At 43.9% G+C, this 18372-nt stretch overlaps 1 protein-coding gene across 1 annotated transcript in view; it reads right to left on the bottom strand.

Moving 5' to 3' along the window:
- Nucleotides 1-18372, bottom strand: part of ARHGAP29 (Rho GTPase activating protein 29) — a 206883-nt gene that overhangs the window by 55490 nt on the left and 133021 nt on the right. The window contains exons 4-5 of the mRNA XM_068239772.1: nucleotides 8702-8798; nucleotides 6755-6827 (exon numbers count right to left, since the gene is read on the bottom strand). Of these exons, the coding sequence (XP_068095873.1) occupies nucleotides 6755-6827; nucleotides 8702-8798 (170 nt within the window). The remainder of the gene's footprint in view (nucleotides 1-6754; nucleotides 6828-8701; nucleotides 8799-18372) is intronic.

Genomic DNA, 18372 nt, shown 5'->3' with positions numbered 1-18372 from the left:
ATTTCAATGTGTGGTGCACACCGGCGGTTTGAGGTTTTTTAGCAAACCGCAAACGTGCAGCAGGAGGCGCGTTTGCGGCTTGGCAAAAACCTCAAACCGCCGGTGTGCACCATCCCATTGCAATACATTAGCCAAACGTTTTTATAGGCGGATGCGGCCGGCGGATCGCTCCAAAAACCGCTCGGTGTGCACTGGGCCTTACTGTGATTTTCAAGCACAACCATTTCTAGGGTTTACAAAGAATGGTGTAAAAAGGAAAAAACATCCAGTATGCGGCAGTCCTGTGGGTGAAAATGCCTTGTTGCTGCTAGAGGTCAGAGGAGAATGGGCCAACTGATTCAAGCTGATAGAAGAGCAACGTTGACTCGTTCCAACCGAGGTACAAAGCAAAGCATTTATAAAACCACAACACGCACAACCTTGAGGCGGATGGGCTACAACAGCAGAAGACTCCACCGGGTACCACTCATCTCCACTACAGATAGGAAAGAGAGGCTACAATTTGCACAAGCTCACCAAAATTGGACAATTGAAGACCTGGAAAAATTATGCCTGGTCTGGTGAGTCTCAATAGAGTCAGAATTTGGCGTAAACAGAATGAGAACATGAATCCATCATGCCTTGTTACCACTGTGCATGCTGGTGGTGTAATGGTGTGGGGAATTTTTCTTGGCACACTTTAGGACCCTTAGTGCCAATTGGGCATCGTTTAAATGCCACGGGCTACCTGAGCATTGTTTCTGATCATGTCCATCCCTTCATGACCACCATGTACCCATCCTCTAATGACTACTTCCAGCAGGATAATGCACCATGTCACAAAGCTCGAATCATTTCAGATTGGTTTCTTGAACATGACAATAAGTTCACTCTACTAAAATGACCCCCACAGTCACCAGATCTCAACCCAATAGAGCATCTTTGGGATGTGATGGAATGGGAGCTTCGTGCCCTGGATGTGCAGCCCACAAATCTCCATCAACTGCAAGATGCTATCCTATCAATATGGGCTAACATTTCTAAAGAATGCTTTCAGCACCTTGTTGAATCAATGCCACATAGAATTAAGGCAGTTCTGAAGGCAAAAGGGGTTCAAACACCGTATTAGTATGGTGTTCCTAATAATCTCTTGGTGTACGTACATACATACATACATACATACATACATACATACATACATACATACATAGCTCCCAGAATCGCATATGTATTTTAAGATGGTGGTAGTCTGAATTTGATACAGCAACCCACTTAATAGAAATTTTAAAGAATATATTCAAAGATTTTTTTTTTTTTTGGGTTCTTCCTTAAAGAGACTCTCAGAGCTCATAGTTAACACGCCACTATCCCGCGGCTAAACAGGGGTCCCTTCACCCCCGAACCCACCCCCGCAAACCTTGGTCGCAAACTTGGTCGTGAAATTTTCGTTTCCTGGAGGCAGGGCTAACGGCTGCAGCCCTGCCTCTAGTCGCGTCTATCAGACGCGCATCGCCACATCTCCCCCGCCCCTCTCAGTGAAGGAAGACAGAGGGGCGGGGAGAGGCGGAGATACGCGTCTGACAGACGCGCGTGGGGCAGGGCTGCGGTGGTTAGCCCTGCCCCAATGCGGAAGCGCTCCCCTGCTGTACGGAGGGGATTTGGGGGTGATGGGACCCCCGTTAAGCCGCGGGATAGCGGCGTTTTAGCAGGGGCACACATGCCCCTGCTATCTATGAGGTCTGAAGCGAGATTTATTCTCTCTTCAGACTCTCTTTAAAAGGACTATGGAGGCTGCTAGATTTATTTACCTGTGAACAAAACTAGTTGCTTGGCTGTTCTGTTGATCTTTCTACATCAGTAGTGTCTTAATCACACTCCTGAAACAAGCATGCAGAATCAGAATCACTTTATTTCGCCAAGTACAGCAAGAGCTGTAATCGGAATTATTTGTGGTACACATGGCATAGGCATAATTAGTATAATACAAGACAGACGCACAACACGTACACTTGAAACGCAGTAGTCAGTTCGTATCGGCCATTACACTGCTGTGCAAACACAGGTAAATAATAATAATAATGATGATGATAATAAAGATGCAGGTAGTGGCCTCAAGTCAATTTTGATAAGTCCAGGCAGGCAGCGGCGGGGACCGGCTGACCAACCCGGCTAGAGTACGCTGGTATGCGGGCCAGACAGGGGGAGGTCGGAGTTCAGAAGCCGAACAGCTTGGGGGAAGAAGGTGTTTTTCCGCCTGGTGGTTTTGGATGGTATAGCCCTATAGCGACGGCCCAACGGGAGGAGCTTGAAGTAGTGGCTTCCCGGGTGACCGGGGTCACGGGAGTTCATGGTGGCCCTCTTCCTCATCCTAGTGGAGTGGAGGAGATCGAGAGGTGGAAGAGGAGATCCGATTATCTTCTCTGCATCCGTTATGACTCTCTACAGTATGCACCAGCATACCAGACAATGACTGAGGAGCAGAGCATGGATTCTATGGAGCAAGTATAGAAACTGGTCAGCAGCTCCCTGGGTATGCCAAATCTCTTCAGTTGGCGCAGGAAGAAAAGCCTCTGCTGAGATTTCTTCACCAAAGTAGATGCTGTTTGGCCCACGGGCTGGTTGAGATGCTGCTCGAATCTGCAGTAGAACTCGTTGAGCTCCTCCGCCAGTCGAGGGCTCGGGGTCGCCGTTTGGGGTACTGGTTTGAAGTTCGTGGTTGCTCTCAGGCCCTTCCATACCTTCCGTGTATTGGAGGACTGGAGGCAGAGCCCCAGCTTTTTGGCGTAAGCCCTCTTTGCAGATCGCAGTTCTCTTTTCAAGGCAAGCCTGGCCTCTCTGAATTCCTCTGGGGAGCCAGACCTGTGCGCTTCCTTTTTGCATTTCCGGAGTCAGCGAAGCTTGTCACTGAACCAAGGCTTGTTGTTGGGGTAGACTCTGAAGGACTTGGATGGGATACACGCTTCTTCGCAGAAGCTAATGTAGGAGGTGACATTCTCGGCCCATTCATCAAGGGTGGGTGCCTCCAGAGTCGTCCAGTCGGTGGTTTCAAAGGACGCTTGGAGCTCCAGTTTGGCCTCTGCAGTCCATTTTTTAGTGGTTTTGACGGTGGGCTTTGAGGTCTCCAGGAGCCTCCTGTAGGTGGGGATCAGGTGTATTGTGTTGTGGTCGGAGTTCCCCAGGGGGCGCTTTGGGTGGCCTTGTAGGCATTCTTATGGACCGTGTAGTAGAAGTCCAGGGAGGGTGTTACTGTTTCTGGTAGGGCAGGTGATGTGCTGCTTGTGCCGAAGGTTCGCCTTATTAAAATCGCCCAGGATGATGAACTGGGCCTCCGGAAGGGAAGTACCCACCGCGAGATACAGTCACTGAGTGCACGCAGGGTAGTCTTGGTGCATGCGTCGGGAGGAATGTAGACCCAAACGAGGACAAGGGAAGAGAACTCCCGCGGGGAGTACCGAGGCCTGCAGTTTATGGCAAGGAACTCAACATCTGGGGTGCAGGCCTTGTGGAGAGTGGTGGTGTTGGAGCACCAGGAGGTGTTTATGTAAAAGCAGATACCGCCCCCCCCCCCCCTCGTTTTCCCCGAGAGGGCAGTGTCGCGGTCTGCTCTTAGGAGGTTGTAGCCTGGAACATGTAGAGAGTTGTCGGGGATGCTGTCGCACAGCCAGGTCTCGGTGAAACAGAGAACAGGGGTGTTCTTGCTGATCAGAGGTTTGCTGCCAAGTAGAAGGAGCAGCTCGTCCAGTGTGTTGGGGAGTGAGCAGACGTTTGTGAGTAGGATGGCAGGGACAGGGGAGCGCAGGCCTTTCCTTTTGAGTCGGACCTGGGCCCCCGCCCTCCTTCCTCTGTGGCGGCGTTTGCTCGGTGCTCGCTTGGTGGCGAGATATTTGATGTGTGCGGTGACAGCCTTCCACAGGGGACAGCCCGTTGTATGGTTGGGGGTGTCCGGGGGTTGCCATTTAAGAAAGGCCTCTCTGCAGCTAATCTTGTCAGATTTTCCTCAGAAACGCCCGATTTGCATGCTTGTTCAGGGTCTATGGCTTAAAGTATTAGAAGCAGAGGTTCAGCAAGACAGCCAGGCAAATGTGCATTATTTAAAAGGAAATAGATATGCCAGCTTCCATATGCCTCACTTTGGGTTTCCTTTAAATTAATACAGATATTAGATAACGAAGGACTGTACAGACATTTTTCATTACAAGATTAGATATTTTTCCAAAATGTAAACAATAGAGTCTCTTTATATGCCAAAAAGTTAAGCTGTACAAATTAGACATTGACTCTGTAAAGCCAGTGGCGTGAGTGCACATTTTCTCAAATGACCATGCGGTCTTCTGTAGCTACTGAAACACAGTTCAGTTCCCTTTTCAGTGGAACGTCCCTGACTTCAGCCTGCCGGGTAAAAATCAATATTGGGACATTCCATTTCGTGTACGCTCATTTTTGAAGCAGGAAGTGAACTAACTTCCCAAGCAAACAATGCAAAGAGTACAGTAAAAGAAAACAAGCCGCCTAAGTTACCGCATCAGGAAGCTGAACTTTAGCAAGACCTAATTATTGTAGCAGTCTTCAAAGGAATTACGATTACAAGTTAACTTAATATCTATAGTTAAGATCGATACATAAGAATCACATTACATCACATTATAGCTTTACAAAGACGTACAAAACTATGCTGGACAGGAAAAAATGCATTTTTTTCCCCTTGAGAAACAATCTATATTTTTCTTTTCTATAAGAGCTACACCCAGTGCCACCCAATGGTATGGATGGAGGGGATTTCAGGTATGATCCTCAGACGCCCAAGTGGAAGCGGTCAGTGGATATCCATATAAGTCATTACTGTTCCCTGATCTTTGGCAGCCAATGGAGTCGTTTTTGCAGCAGGTTTTTGTGCATCTTATTAGTCCTATTAGTCTCCTGACCACAGATGGACACTTTCGACAATCGATAACACAGACCAGCAGACAGTGCTGCAGAAACCACGATGATGAGATTGTAGCTTCAAACTTCCAGTGACTGCCTTTTCCTTAACCAGTATGGCAAACAAACAAATCTACATTAAAGTGAACCAGAGGTGAAAATAAACTGGTGAAATAATTATATTTATCCTCCTAAAAAATACATGAACTATTGACCTTCTTATCTATCTCCCCAGCCCTCTGAAGTTGTATTCTGCCAGGTATACTTTTATGACTGTAATAAGCTTATCAGTGGTGTGTACTATATTCCTGACAAGAGAAAAGCTGTCACTTCCATGTCTAAAAATTAACTGTTTGAGACAGCAAAATAAAGCAAGTAAAACAGACTGGTTATTAATGTGGTTTGCATTGTACATGCACGTTTATTTTATCATGTCACAAATCACCTCGGGTACACTTTAAACTTCCTCTCTTCTCTAAAAGATACTCAACAGCATAATAACCTTTATGCTAGGTACACACCATACAATTTTCTGTTAGATTTTCTGTTAGATTTACCTGCCAGATAGATTTTTTTTCCAACGTGTTGGAAAAAAAAAATCTATCTGGCAGGTACATCTAACAGAAAATTGTATGGTGTGTACCTAGCATGGCCTCAGTTTGTCAAAGGCTGCTAGGTACACACTATACAATTTTCTATTAGATTTACTTGCCAGATAGATTTGTTTCCAACATGTTGGAAAAAACCTAACAGAAAATTGTATGGTGTGTACCTAGCATCAAAGAAAAACATTTCTTTGTTACAGCTGATACAAATCCTGAAATAAATCTGCTTTGTTTCTACTTCCTGATTCATGGAAGCAGACATATTGCTAGCATCCTGTGCTTTCAAATGGGCTTATCTGCCATGACAGTACAGGTGAGAGAACAAATTACAATTTGTGCTTAGGCACAGATGATGGGGAATTAGACAGGCTAAACTCTCTAAATACATACAGAGTGCATTTCTCTAGGTTTTCCTTCTGCCCTGTGCAAGAGTTCAGGTCCACTTTAAAGGCAATGAATGGGTTGAGTTTTTTTCTAAACTTTTGATGGAGAAAAAAAAAGAAAAGAAAAAAAAAAAGGAGTAACAGAATCCATTTTGAGTGCGCCACTTTTTTTGTTCTTTACTACTGCAACTGTGGGCGCCTATGGTGATCCATAGGAATAGTGTTCTTTATTAAGCTCCACTTAAAGAGGAACTCCAGTGAAAATAATTAGTAAAAAAAGTGCTTCATTTTTTTACCATAATTATGTATAAATGATTTAGTCAGTGTTTGCTCATTGTAAAATCTTTCCTCTCCCTAATTTACATTCTGACATTTATTACATGGTGACATTTTTATGTAGCTGCTCCTAGCTGTTTTGGCTGATAGAGACAGCTGTAAACAGCTAATTCCTGTCTGTGAACCTTGTTACATTGTGGCAGTTTGCCCAGAGTACTGCGGTACCCAGAGCTTCTTGTGGGAGGGGTTTCAGCACAAAATCAGTCATACAGAGCTCCCTCATGGTCTGTTTGTGGATTTGCAATAATGGATCTACATAAGGTAGAATGCTATTTGATGCATCTACAGAGAACAGAGATCACATGAAGATTGCACAGTCTGTTAGGTGAGAATCCTGGCATTTATCCATCCAAACAACCACATTAGCAGAATCCCACAATTGGTACCCATAAACAAGCATAGTAGGAATGGACTTCAGCCACGACACAGCAAGCACTCACCCTGTCCCTACCCTGGCACCTGTCTTGCTTGCTGGCACATACATTTACAAAAAGTTGCAAAAAATAAAAAAGGGTTAAAAAAGTAACTTACTCGAGTTCTACGAGATGCATGAAGCCCCAGTGATGAGCCATTGTCTACATCTCCCATAAGGAAATCTGACACTCTGTAGAGGAAACAAGATGGAAAAATATGACTAAGCAGATGCCATATAAAAGCAGCAACATCAGACCAGGCAAGCAAGGACAACTAACATTCCATAAGCTAACATTTCCCGTGCAGAGTCACCATGACTGGAGGTCCATATGTATAGCCCGAGCCATGAACTGACACAGGATGACTTCCTGAAAGGTTGATAGTTTTCCATTCCATAAAAAGGGCAAGATATCTGAGGCATCTACATGCGTATGGATAATTATAAAAAATTAATTTCTCACAAAGAAAAATGCAGTATAAATCACTTTACACCTATGTCGCTGTCCCTTAGAGGAGGCGGTAAAAGGCTGACTGATCAGACAGGAAGTATATTTACATTACCCATAAAGGTGTAAGCTTTGGGGATCACAAAGTGCTAACAGTACAGGGGCAAGGGCCACAAGGGGGTTGCTACTGGGCTTCTCAGCTGGACTGCAGCAGGAGCTGACAGCACTGGGGACAGACCACAAGGGATTTCCCACTGCGCTTCACATCTAGACTGCAGCAGGTGCTGATGGCACTGGGGACAGACCATAAGGGATTTCCCACTGTGCTTCTCAGCTGGACTGCAGCAGGGGCTGATGGCACTGGGGATGGACCACAAGAGATTTCCCACTGCGCTTCACAGCTAGACTGCAGCAGATGCTGATGGCACTGGGGACAGACCATAAGGGATTTCCCACTGTGCTTCTCAGCTGGACTGCAGCAGGGGCTGATGGCACTGGGGATGGACCATAAGGGATTTCCCACTGTGCTTCACAGTTGGACTGCAGCAGGGGCTGAAGGCACTGAGTATGGACCATAAGGGATTTCCCACTGCGCTTCACAGCTGGACTGCAGCAGATGCTCATGGCACTGGGGATGGACCATAAGGGAAGTCCCACTGCGCTTCACAGCTGGACTGCAGCAGATGCTGATGGCACTGGGGACAGACCACAAGGGATTTCCCACTGCGCTTCACAGCCGGACTGCAGCAGGTGCTGATGGCACTGGGGATGGACCACAAGGGATTTCCCACTGCGCTTCACAGCTGGACTGAAGCAGGTGCTGAAATTTGATTGAAATCAGGTTATTCAACCAGGGCTGTGGAGTCGGAGTCGGAGCAATTTTGGGTGCCGGAGTCGGGAAAAAATGCACCGACTCAGACTCCTAATGAATTTGTAACTGTAATTAAAATAGAAAATATGATAAAATGTTCTATTTCTCAGATAATAGTCATTAAAAATAATGTATATATACAGTAATAGCTGTGTTCAGTCCACAAAAATGAAATAAACCAATCAACAGGAGTTACTTGTGCTGCTTCAATAAAGCAGTCCCCATATTTTTGAAGTCAGATATACACATCTGATTGTGACTGTATACATGATGTGTACACAGCAATCTCTTATATATACGAAATAACATCTATGCTGTAAGTATAAAATGGTTTTTCCAAAACAGCAGATAAAATGGTTTTTCCAAAACACCAGATTACCAGCTACAGTGCACCTTTTCTAGTTATAATAATGTACAAATATTCCTGGATAAAGACCTGAAACCCTGAGCTATTTAGCTGCATCAGGTGAGGCACAATTCACAGATTCATTTTAAGCTTGAGTGAATTACACCTTCAATACTTCATTTAAAAGAAAAATAAACCTGCTATAATAACTGAATTTTTCTTCTGTTAACCTGCCGACATTTCTTGGAACTGACTGAATAGTTTCTTGGTAACTAATTGTTAGTGACCACTCATGCAGCCCATAGAAAATAACCAGTGGATAGAGGATTGTGCTGTGAATAATGGAGCCCACATTGTGCACATTTTATTTGTATGATTTCCAAGCATTTCATCACACTTACACACTGCCGAAGGTGAAGGCTAGGGTGTCAATGGAAGCAAAAATTTCACCAAAATGTTCCCTCTTGTTCTCCTCATTAATGTTCTTGAAGTTCACAGCTATAAAAAAAGAGAAAAAACAAGTCATGTCTTGCAACCCATAAAAAAAAAAATAATTTTCATAATTTGTATAATCTTGAGGAGGCCATGGCCTCGATTCACAAAGCGGTGATAACCCAGTTATCACGCCTAAAAGACTTTAGGCGTGATGACCTTTTCACCACTTAGTTATCACCGATTTTTCCTGCTCTTCGCGCGAAGTTACCGCGCGTAAGCGCGGTCACGCGTACGCGCGTAAGAGCGCGCGCAAAGTCCCATAGGGCTTAATGGGAGCTTCGCGCGAAGCGGCGGGTGTTGCGCGCGCGTACGCGCGGCAACTTCGCGCGAGTTTCTTCTTATCATGCCTAAAGTGACTTTAGGCGTGATAAGGGCCTTTTCACCATGGTGCTAACACTTTGCACCGCTTTGTGAATCGAGCCCCATGTGTTAACATATTTTAATAGATCAGATATTATTAGGTTTGATTTAACAAAAAATTAACTAAAAACAACAAAAATTGTAGAAAATTTTCATAACAGGAAACAAAAACAACAACAACTGTTTACTCTAATGAGCTCTTCTCAATAGCTGGTCTTATCTACTGTCTATGAATACCAGATAGGAAATTACCTCTGCGACTGAAAGATAACAGGGAGAATTAACTTGGCCAAGACTTTGAGGGTTCGTACACACGTATAACGATTCTGGTAGCTATCCAGCTCTGCCAAGAATCTGGTGTGTGTACGGTGGTCCTAATACGTCGGCAAGAGATTCAGACTGCCGAGGCATTTTGTCAAATCGCAAGCTGAACCTACTATTCTACTCCATCATCCCTCCGTTACTCACCATAGCAACAGAACATGGCACTATTGGCCCTGCACAGCACTCAGCTGTCACCCAAGGGATAAATCATTTTTGGTGACCGTCCTTGTATGTGTGTGCAATTTTAATTGGCTGTTTTTAGCTCCACTCACTTGAGGTCACCCCCCCCCCCCCCTCAAAAAAATAAATAAATAATAACTTTAAAAAAAATCACATTTTAATTCGGGATGACACCAAGAATAATTGGTCAATGTTTTATGACAGTAGCTTCAAAACTGTACTTGTGGCAGCGATTTGAATATAGGTAAATTTTGATTGCTTGTTTTCAACCGCGCCCACTTTTGGGCATGTCCAAAAATTCACATATTGGGGGTGATGTCATCAAGACTAGTTGGTACACGTTTGGTGACTGTAGTATCAAAACTATACTTGTGGCGGTAAGTAGAAAATAGGTCAATTTTAATTTGCTATTTTTAGGTCTATCCACTTTTAAGCATCCCCCCCCCCCCCAAAAAAAAACCCCCAAACTATTTTAAAGGACAACTAAAGTGAGAGGGATATAGAGGCTGCCATATTTATTTCTATCAGATGTTTCTGGGAAAAATCTGACAAGATTGCTTGTTTCAGGTGTGTGAATCTGATATTGTTAAAAGCAAGTAAATATGAAAGCCTCCATATTCCTTTTACTTCAGTTGGCCGCCAGAGAGATACGTAGAGAGTGCACTTCCTCTTTCACAGACTGGCCGTGACTGTCAGAACTAACGGGACCGGATACCGGAGCTGCAGGCAGCAGAGGACAGCGGAGTGGGAGCGATCCGTGCGGATGGGGCCGGAGGATGCCCCAGGTATGTATAAAACATATTTTTTTAAAGTGGTCTCTGGTACACTTTAAGTCCCCATTGAAACCCTTCATTTTCCATGGCCTTTCTGCTCTACAAGGCTGCCTGAAGTCAGATCTAATGTGCTGTAACATGGCCAACTTATTATGGAAGGTATGCCCCCTTAGAAACCTGTTGTGTGCATTGAAGTAACAGTTTCTGGTGTGTAAATCAGAACTAGACCTCACACAGCCCTTCGCTCTGTGTAAACTACTGCAGTAATGTGAAACACTCATAATATTGTAGACATTTATGACGTTGCTGGTGCTTAGCTTAGTAAATGTAAAGCCACACAATTCATTGGAAAGAATGTGCTAGTGGCAACAAATTACACCAGCCAAAAAGCCCATTGGTACGATAAAAACAAGGTCACTGATCCAGTCACTGCCTGATGGGAAGCAACTGTGTCCTATCGGGGAACTACAATGTAACTAATGCAAGCATCATCTCCCCCAGACCAGTCACACAGGATAGTAGACATTGTTCCTGAAGCAGCTCCAATTCCCAGGCTAAATCAATGCATGCTGGGTACATTCATGCTGTTCAGTAAGGCCAAATGTGTAGTCTTTACAGCTGTACGCATTACTTCATTATGCCACCTGCTGCGCCTAAGGGGCAATCATATTTGAGGTCCTGATCAATAATGTAATATAACAATACTTGAAAGTGCCCTTCCTATTAGTGTCCAGCTACAAGGCCAAAGTCATTGCTCCTTTATTTTATATACATTCAATCTTCCATTGAAGTTTCACCACAGAAAACAGAAAAGAAGAGAACACATTATGGTGCAGGCTGCGTACATATATGACAGGGGGCTCACCACCGATAGCCAAGTTCCTCTGTGATATCTACAGGCATCGCCAGCTTCCATCTTGTGCAACCGTCACCAGCTGGATAGCATGCTCACCTTTTTTGGTAGCTGTCCTGACCCCCAGACAGCAGCACCAACACCAGCACTCAATATTAGCCCAATGGCAGTAACTCCACTTTGTGCTCTACTCAGTACTCCGTATTTCCACTTGCCCTCAAAGAAACATCAAATGTATATCATTGCACAACCTCCTTGCATTAGGTGATAGACACTACGTGACTGGAGCCCTCCTATCCTGCAAGGTGCCAATCGCTCGGACCACAAACACCTGTGCCCACGACTCACCCTATGTAACTGCGGTCCACCATCACAGACAGATGTAATCGCTTGTGGACACCAATTATGAACCTTCTCTGTCACCACAGGGATGCTTTCCACACTTGTCAGCACCTCCAAGGCAGCACTGAGAAATATCTTCTATTGCATATACCTCCGTACACAAATAAATCCAGCAACCATCTATAGACTAAAATGAGGCATCATAGTGTAAAAACTTCTTATCTATTAAAGCTAAAAGTAGTACTACTCAAAAACATTGGTAACAAGAATATAAATAAAACCAGAGGATGTCTCCTCTCCACCAATGCACTTGTCCTCTGATCACTTTCTTCCTGTTAGCTACCCCTACGCGTTTCATTATCTGACTTATCAGAGGCTCACAGCTGAACAGTGTGGCGATCAAATAATGCAGTGCAAACCTATAAGGGCATCATCAAACCCCCTGCCACAGGTGAGCCTATTAAGCCTGCCAATCAAGGACTGCCTACTAAAAAAAGGGAGTGTCCACAGATTAACTGCACAGGTTTTGCAAAAGGAGTGGGTTGGTATGGAGTGGAGTCCTTTCTGCAAAAGAGTAGTTTCTGAGTTGATTAGTAGCTCCAGCAGTATACCCCAGGCTCAGTTATACACATCTGCATCTATGCTTTATGTAACAGTATTCCTTTTATAACAAATAAAGGGTAAAAATGTGTGTGTGGCATTCAGCAGTATAAATGGATATTTACTGTAGTCTAATATGTAATCTGCTAAGTAGATATGATAATCTGCTTGTGATTTTACCAAAACAAAGAAATCAGCGCATAAACCAGAAACGAGACAGTCACAGCCACGGAATCAGCTGCCCCACAATACAAAACAAAGAAGCAGTGAAAGAAAAGAAAGGTATAAAGAGGCTTGCACTAAATCATCTGAGCTGAGATCAACACAATTGCAATGAAAGGCCGGCGCATGGTGCTTGCACACAATATACCCATACATCAAATGTACTCTTAAAAGTAAAATTAAATGTAATTGCTCCTCTGTCAGTAGTGCGCAGCAATATGATACATTCCCTTGGCAACGTGAGTTAATAGCCAGTTAATCAAGTTGGAGTAGAAAAATAAAGGCTTTGTATCAATTGAAGACGCCCTTTCAGTTTAGCTTTTAATCCTATAAAAGTAACTCATGCCATGTTACAATAGGTTGTTAGCCTTCCCACCGTATTCCTGAAATGCTCCTGTTTAAAGTGGCCGGGGACTAGCTATTGTGCCAGTGATTGCTGGTCACAAAGTGTTTCTACCAGTCTAGAAATAAAATGCAACAACCCCACACAAACAGCACAGCATCAATGGCTTACTGGGTGAGGCTTTCTTGAGGGTTATATTCCCATACGTAGGACAACTGAACACTAGTAAAAGATCAATGAACCCAATTCACACTACACCAATGTGCATTACATATCCATCAAGCAAATTCCCACTATACACCAATACAGGTCAATAGCAATGACCATCTACATAACCTAATATCTCCATGTCTATAAACTCTTAAAGCATACCTGAACTCTTGCACAGGACAGAAGGAAAACAGAGAAATGCACCCTGTATGTATTTAGAGAGTTAGGCCTGTCTAATTCCCCCTCATTTGTGTCTAATCCGCACTGTAATTTGATCTCTCAGTTGTGTCAGCTCAGGAATCTGCTCTGATTATTTGTTAACAATATGTCTGCTTCCATTTATGCAGGAAGTAGAAAAACTGTAGATTTATATTGGGCTCTAACAAAGAAATGTTTTATTATGCTGTTGCGTATCTTTTAAAGCGGAGAGGAAGTTGTGAGTTCAGGTTCACTTTGATTAGCGGTTTAAAAAAAAAATCACTAACAGTAGCCCAGTCTTCTGTCACAACTGACTGATAGCAACGGAATGCTATAGGCCAGTGATGGCTAACCTTGGCACTCCAGCTGTGATGGAACTACAAGTCCCATGAGACATTGCAATACTCTGACAGCTCTAAGCATAACTCAGGGAGGCAGAGGTATGATGGGATTTGTAGTTTTGTCACAGCTGGAGTGCCAAGGTTAGCCATCACCGCTATAGGCTGCAATGTTCCCAGAGATTTAGCACCAGTCCCCTTGTAGTATTAATCCAAGCACCAACTTAACCCATAATGCATGAAACTCGCTCTCTGTACCTTCTGTGGGACTTTATTGGTCCATTTTCAAGCTGCATAAATTTGCATATAATTTACATAATCCTGCATCAACTCAGAATTATTTGCATCTCACTGACCATCACTACTTGTCCTATTTAGAGAGATTTGGGCATGACTCTCAAATGTCTAAAACTAAAGTGAAATCATTACAGCTGGATGGGAGCAATTGAAATAAAACCCTATACTGAGCAAGCTTGTCCAAGATGGACTGCATCTTCCTACAGAAGAGAGCCCGTGACATGAACACAGCCGGCCTCCCTTTCCTGTGCTCACATCTGTTTTAGTGTGGCCATTGTATTCATCAGCTGCTTTTACCAGGGTGGTGCTGAGGCCTTCTGAGAACAAACAGGACTGATGCACCTAAATATACTCTGGAAGAATGGGGGGAGTGGCAATGAAAGAAAGGGATGTTTTTCTTTTTAAACACTGCCTTTTTATCTCATTCTTTTCATATTTACAGAACTGTGGCACAGGCTTAATTATGCCAAAAATGGCCTTACCCTAATTGCTTCATTGACAACAGTTGCTTCGCACTGCTCTTCACTGACAGATTTTCAGTTTACCAAACAGGACACCCCTATGTTTTGAGAAGTTCAAATGAAAACTGGAAAGTTTCCAAAGAAATTCCATAAAAACGGAATTGCCTTCACCAAATGAGGGAAAAACTGCTTAAAGGGAACCTAAACTAAGGAGGATATGGGTGTTTCCTTTTAAACAATACCAGTTGCCTGGCAGTCCTGCTGATCTCTTTAGCTGCAGTAGTGGCTGAATCACACACCTGAAACAAGCATGCAGCTAATCCAGTCTGACTTCAGTCAGAGTGCCTGATTTTCATGCTTGTTCAGGGGCTGTGGCTAAAAGATCAGCAGGAGAGTCCGGCAACTGGTATTATTTTAAAAGGAAAAATACATGCCCTTCTCAGTTTATGCTCCCTTTAAATTCCACAAGATTAGTCAGATGTAGGGAAATAGGAGCTTTCTCCACACAAATGTACATTGGTGTGGTATTAAAATATTCAGACTGCAGACCACGAGAGAACCACTAAGATAGTGGTCAGAAAAAGCCTGCAACATCGTTCATAGATATACCCTCTAGGGCAGGTGAGATGGATCCAGCGTGTCCACCTAGCCTCAGCACTACCTGGCCCACAGACTAACGCCCAGAGAGCTTCTGGTTGCTGGGACAGGAAACACATCTGGTGAGGTAATACGGTTTGTTCATATTACACAGAGCTCGTTAGGTGTTATCTGTTCCGGTGGTGGAGCCCTATGCTAATATAACACCTGTCTTGAAAAATTGGAGCTTACTCCACACAAACGTGCATTAGTGTGGTAGGAACATATTCCCAGGTGCTGGATGGGTAATTTTCCTGCACACAAGCCTGGATAAGGCTCAGTTCCCACTTGCACCAGATCACGTGCTTCCAGCGGGAGCAGACAGTGTAGTGTCTGCTGGGACCCCATAGGCTACATGTGTAGTGTCTGCTGGGACCCCATAGGCTATATGGGGAATGCATCTGCTCTACTGGGAATATTGCAGACTTCAAAGAAGTGTGGTCTGCTTACCGCAACAGATCCAGTGGATATACTGCACACTGACAAGTGTGAACGGCTCCTATATATAAAAAAGGAGCCGTTCATTGTTAGTTTTGCAATAAGCAGAGAAGTGTCAAAAAATGTCCATTCTCAACTTAAGTGGGAACACAGCCTAAAGAGCGTAGGCCCCTTGCAGAGGGTGGGGAAGAAAGCCTCCCCTAGATTTCAGCAGCCTTCCAAAAAGCAATGTGGACCAGCCCATGAAATGTACTGTAACTTCCAAAGGGCCACACACTGATCCACCACTGCGCATCAAAGTTCCAAAGCAAACAAGCAATCCAAGACTAAACTTTACGATCCACCATTAAAAGCCACTGCAAACAGAAAGTCTTGGACTCAGCCTTATCATTAGACCACTACATCTGAAACTCTGTTACTATGACACTCATTGAATAAACAGGGATTATTCACAATCATAAAGCTAAAGCTTTGTACACACACCAGATTAAAGTCGATTGAGGCAGCCGTTCAGGGTCATCTTGGCCAAGAATCCAGCGTGTGCACACAGGTTCTTTAAGCACTGTTCCCGTGCTTGTCTGTCAGAAGCCACTCCATTGTGCACTGTTCCGTCATCCCACAGCCACAGTACACATCACTCAGCTGTAGATGAAGAAGGTGTTTGCGCTCCTGCGTGGAACTGCTGCTTCAGGAATTGGATCCCAGTCCCCATGGGCGACAGTTGCTTAAAGTGTGAATTTAGCACAAATCCTGGGCATTTTGTTTGCCCTTCTCTAGAATCTCCAGGACTACACATGGAGACAAGGACTGAAATAGTGTCTGGCTCAGTAAAGTGGAATTCTGGGCATACGTACTAAGGCCCCCACTGCATAATGCATCAGTGAGACTGCCCCATTTCTGAAAAGATGGACTTGCTGACTCATCCCAGGGAAACCCCGTTCACAGCCTGGATGCTGCTGCTGGATTCTTATAAAAATGCCAAATCCTCTTCCTTGGGTCCAGCACCAACTCCCCTGTGTACTGCTCAGAACACAACATCATTGGCAACAGAGCAGCTAGCCTCCTATGTTTATGCTGCTTATTAAGAGGAGCAACGCAAATTCCATGTTTCAAATGGATTGCCTACCAGAAGTCCTCAGTCACTGCAGCTTAAAGAGACAAACAACATTTTCAGCCTTATTTCTTCTATCCTATAAGTTACTATACCTGTTCTAATGTGGTCTGTCTTACTGCAGCCTTTCCTAGTTGCACAGTGGCTGTATTATCTCTGTTATATAATCTAATCTTCTTTCCTTTGTTAGCTTTGTCGGCTCAGGCAGGAATGTGCTGCTCTGCTTGTGATAGGAAGAAGCTATACACACCCTCTCCACGCCCCCTCCGGGCTCTGTATGAGTCACAGACTGAGCTTCTCTAAGCCAATCACATGCTGGTTAGCAGCCATGTATTTGTTTGGAAACACTGCCTAAAACTGGCAATTACAAGCCAGGATTGCAGCAGGGATTGGCAGAAACAGCAAAGAGGGGCCCAGGAGAACATAATGAATAGAATGGTATGCTTTTTATTGTAAGAATTTTAGAGTACAGATTATTTTTAAAGTGGACCTGAACTCTTGCGCAGGACAGGAGGAAAGCATATAGAAATGCACCCTGTATGTATTTAGAGAGCTTAACCGGTCTAATTCCCCCATCTGTGTCTAATCAAAACTTGTAATTTGATCCTTCAGCTGTGTCAGCTCTGTTAATTTGAATAGGAAATCGATCGGAAAATGCTCGGAAATCAAATCGGATATGTTGGAAATAATCGATCTGACAGTAAATCGGCCAGAAAATCTCAGTGTGTGTACCTAGCATAAGGGCTGGTTCACACTCGGAATTAGCCTATTTTGCCACGGTTTACATTTGTGATTCCCGTTCAATATAATGAGAATTACGTCGCAATTGCCCCCAAAATGCTGCCTGCAGCACGTTTGTGATTTATGCTGCAGTGAGAATGATCCCATAGGGATATACAGTATTAGTAACAGCGCTTTGCTGACTACTGGCGATCAGCAAAGCGCTAAAAAACGCTTGAGTGTGAAGCAGCCCTAAAACTCTCCATGAAGGAAGGAAATTCCACCAATGAACACATGTCCCATCGGGACATTAATTCCCACTTCCTGTTCCTCTGAACACTTAATTCAGAATTCACCTCATTTTCTGCCCTTGTGAAAACTGCCTCACGGACAAGAAGTGACAAGTCATGTTTACTTTTTAAAGTCAACCATTAGACACAAAGCTCCTTCAAACTATACGAATTCACAAACAAAAGCTGCAACAAAGAACATCGCTAAAACGAAATAAACAGAAATGTGTAAGGAGTTGGCTGTTGACATTCTTCAGTGATTAGGCCAGATCATCTGGCAAGAGCACCGTTTCCAAAGGGGAAATTCCACATTAAAAAGGGCCGCATAACATGTACTACGGTGCACGTGTTCTCCACAGAGGCACTCATCGTTTTATTAGAACAGAGAATTGTGAAAAGCTCTAGGTGAGGCCAGATCAAACCACAAAATAACCTGTCAAATTAAAAACTGTGGACTTTTATGTATGTTTGTTGATTTCTCTTGCATCAAAACCCAAGCTGTGCATCAAACAGTCCGAACTGAAGAAACTTTATAGGCAAACAAAGCAGTGACAATGATAAAGTCGATATAAGCTCCTCCGCTTGAGCGGATAATGAAAACTGAGGAAGGAACTGCAGAAAGCATTTTCCATCATATAGAATACTAGGAGTTTTCTTAAAGGGGCACTATGGTGAAAAATTGTAAAACTTAATATATTTGCAAACAAACAAATAAGAAGTACTTTTTTCCAGAGTAAAATGGGCCATAAATTACTTTTCTCCTATGTTGCTGTCACTTACAGTAGGTAGTAGAAATCTGACAGAAGTGACATGTTTGGGACTAGTCCATCTCTTCATAGGGGATTCACGCCAAGGCTTTTATTCTTTATGAAAGATATTCT

This window comes from Hyperolius riggenbachi, chromosome 6, assembly GCF_040937935.1.
Source record: "Hyperolius riggenbachi isolate aHypRig1 chromosome 6, aHypRig1.pri, whole genome shotgun sequence".
In the NCBI taxonomy this organism is placed as follows: Eukaryota; Metazoa; Chordata; class Amphibia; order Anura; family Hyperoliidae; genus Hyperolius; species Hyperolius riggenbachi.
This window is presented reverse-complemented; position numbering and strand designations above follow the sequence as displayed.